Raw genomic sequence first — 2,795 nt, forward strand, 5'->3', positions numbered from 1 at the left:
TTCCTAATAAAAACACACACAAATAGAAACAGAGAGTGCATTTATGATATGAATGCACGTTCTCTCCCACGCACATATGACTTAGTCTTACAGCCTGCACCTGAGCTAATGGGGCCGGGAGGAGGACATGTACATGGAGACCAGGAGTAGATCAATGTGACTTTAATTCCATTAAAATTTACCATCTATCTGTAAGTATCACCATGCAATTGAACAAGAAGACATGGACGGTTAAATCTTCTCATCGATGGGCGTGGACACGTGCTCATTCCCAAAGCCCCAAATGGATGCTGCAGCCTGAGACACTCTGGGGCTGGCGCAGCAGAGACAGAAGACACCTCCCCGTCAGCAGAAAGAACAGGAATTCACACTGAGGACTCGTGAGAGGGCGACTTAGCTCAGTAAACTTCTGGAAATAGGTAAATGACCAATGATGAAGATGCAGGATTCCACAGTCACAGTTCAGGTTTGAGATGCCACAGCTGGAACCTCACCCCTGCCACTGAGTGTCAATGCAGAGACTCATTGTCCCCAGCTGAGGGGGAGCTGGCCTTTGTCTCTTTTGAGACCCTTTGCTGCAGTGAGTGGCTTTGAGGACACAAGAGAGATGAAGAGCCTTCACTCCCAGGTGCTGACCCTGGATGAGCCTGGGCCCATGGAGGCAGCAGGAGAATCAGAAGGAGCAGAAGCCACAGGCGCAGCCTGAGCGGGCGCTGCTGGGCGTTCCCACTCCTGGCAGATGAAAAAGGGGTTCTGGTCTCAGTTCCCCACAGACCTGGAGCTCTGTGTGAACACCGAGGCTGCTGTCACAGAGGTGCACTGAGTATCAGCATCGTCCTAAGGCCTCAGCCCAGTGATGGTTAAAGAGTCCGAGGTGCCAGATCTGAGCCAGGTGATCAGACAGGACCCTGAAGGTCGACTCTTATAGAGATAATTGCGGGATTAGGGGCCTGTTCCTGGCAGCAGGACCCGTACTGAACATGAGTGATGTGTCTTGATTCAGATGGGGCTGGATTCTGTGTATCTAGTTGTGCTCTAACCTGTCACAGAAACTGTCCCTAGGGTAGCCAATCCCTGGTATCAAGAAATTGCTTCTCAATTTGAGAAAAGTATACAACGCGTTGCCACCAAGACAGACTAAGAATAGAATTCAAAGGAAGTGAACATATTCTCTAGACAACATTTCCCTGTGGTGGGTCTCAGCCCTCACTTTATGTCAAACACACAAAGAAGGCGGCTGTCTGGTCAGAGCAGTGGGGTCGGCGCAGGGAAGCCCCACTGCACAGGAAACAGCCGGTTCTTGTCTCACTTCCCCAGAGGCCTGGAGCACTGTGTGACCACTGAGACTATCGTCCCATGCTGAGCAGTAATAATCGGCCTCGTCCTCAGCCTAGAGCCCACGGATGGTCAGGGAAGCTGAGCTGCCAGACTTGGAGCCAGAGAATCGGTCAGGGACCCCTGAAGGTCGTTTGTTATTATCATAGATGAGGGTTTTGGAGGCTGTTCCTGGGAGCTGTTGGTACCAGCCCACGTAGTTACCCCCGATGTTGGAGCTGCTTCCAGTGCAGGAGATGGTGACACTCTGTCCTGGGGCTCCAGACACTGAAGACGGCTGGGTCAGCACAGACTGGGCCCAGGAGCCTGGAAGAGGGACAGACACAGAGATGGTGATGCTGGGGCTAGAGACAGAGGTGGGAGCAGGGTCCCGTGTGGCCTCCCTAGGTCCCCTCCACTGTCCCTGTATCCCGTCACCTGTGCAGTGAGCAAGGAGCGTGAGGAGGAGAAGGCACGAGGCCATGGTGGAGATGATCACTGAGTCCTGTCCTCTGTGTCCCCACAGCTGAAGCAGAGCTTCCCTCAAGTTTCTCCCTCCTCTCTTCAAGCTCTGACAGAGGGAGGGTCCACTCATGCAAATGAGACCCCCAGCTTTCTGATCCCTCACTGGACCCTGGTCAGGCCCCTCTGCCTGAGGGAATTAGGGCGTGGGCCAGAGCGGCTCTGTGTGGGGTGGGGAGGTCACAGCTGTGAGACCTGAACAGAAGGCAGCAGGCAGTGCCAGGTGGCTGGTCCCAGCTCTGAATACACTTAGTTCAAGAGCAGGCCTTGGCCGCCCCCTGGTGTCCAGGTCCAACACACTATTGTGTGACTTGGTGCCCAGAGCCCTTCAGAGACAGCTCCTGCCTCCCCACTGCTCTGTTCCTTGTCCCCTTGCCTGAGGTCCAAGATAGCTGTCACTACATGTGGCCTCCCCAAGACTCTAAGCAAGTCTTCATGCTCTACTCAGTCTATAGGGTTTATCTGTCTCCAGCTCCCTTGACTGTGAAGTTTGTTTTTTTTTCGTTACTTCATTTGGACCATATTCCCAAGTCTTCTCAGTATTTTGACTACCTATATTTTGTCCTAAGAATTAGATGAAATAGTTTCTCTCCCGATCTTGAAAATGTGGATGTGTGTAGAAGCGACCTCCGTGTGGACTGTGCTGGGTGGTGTGACAGGCTGGTTGGGGTCAGGGAAGACATTGTGTCCCCTGGGGTGCCAGCTGCCCTGCAGGAGTGGGCTGAGGGCAGATGTGTGTGCATGCGCGGTGGAGCTGTATGTTCCTGCTGGAGTGAATCCACGTGGGTTGTCCTGCAACGTGCCACGGAGGCCGTACATGCTGGAGAGAGCACCTGGGTAGAGCGCCCACCTGTACTGTCCAGGTGGAGAGGAGATGAAACAATGGCCTCCCCTCCTCGTCTGACCCTGGAGCCCTCCCTCCACGCCCAGAGCTTCCCCAGCCCCACCTTCTCTGTGTG

At 53.9% G+C, this 2,795-nt stretch overlaps 2 gene segments (V, D, J or C); both read right to left on the reverse strand.

Annotated features, from left to right (window-relative positions):
* Positions 1-2,795, reverse strand: part of LOC105308608 — a 20,863-nt gene that overhangs the window by 5,044 nt on the left and 13,024 nt on the right.
* LOC105308607 lies at positions 1,341-1,929 on the reverse strand. The segment is given in 2 exon segments: positions 1,341-1,641; positions 1,753-1,929. Coding segments are annotated over 2 exon segments (408 nt in total).

The sequence above is a fragment of the Pteropus vampyrus genome, unplaced genomic scaffold (genome assembly GCF_000151845.1).
Source record: "Pteropus vampyrus isolate Shadow unplaced genomic scaffold, Pvam_2.0 Scaffold597, whole genome shotgun sequence".
NCBI lineage: Eukaryota > Metazoa > Chordata > Mammalia > Chiroptera > Pteropodidae > Pteropus > Pteropus vampyrus.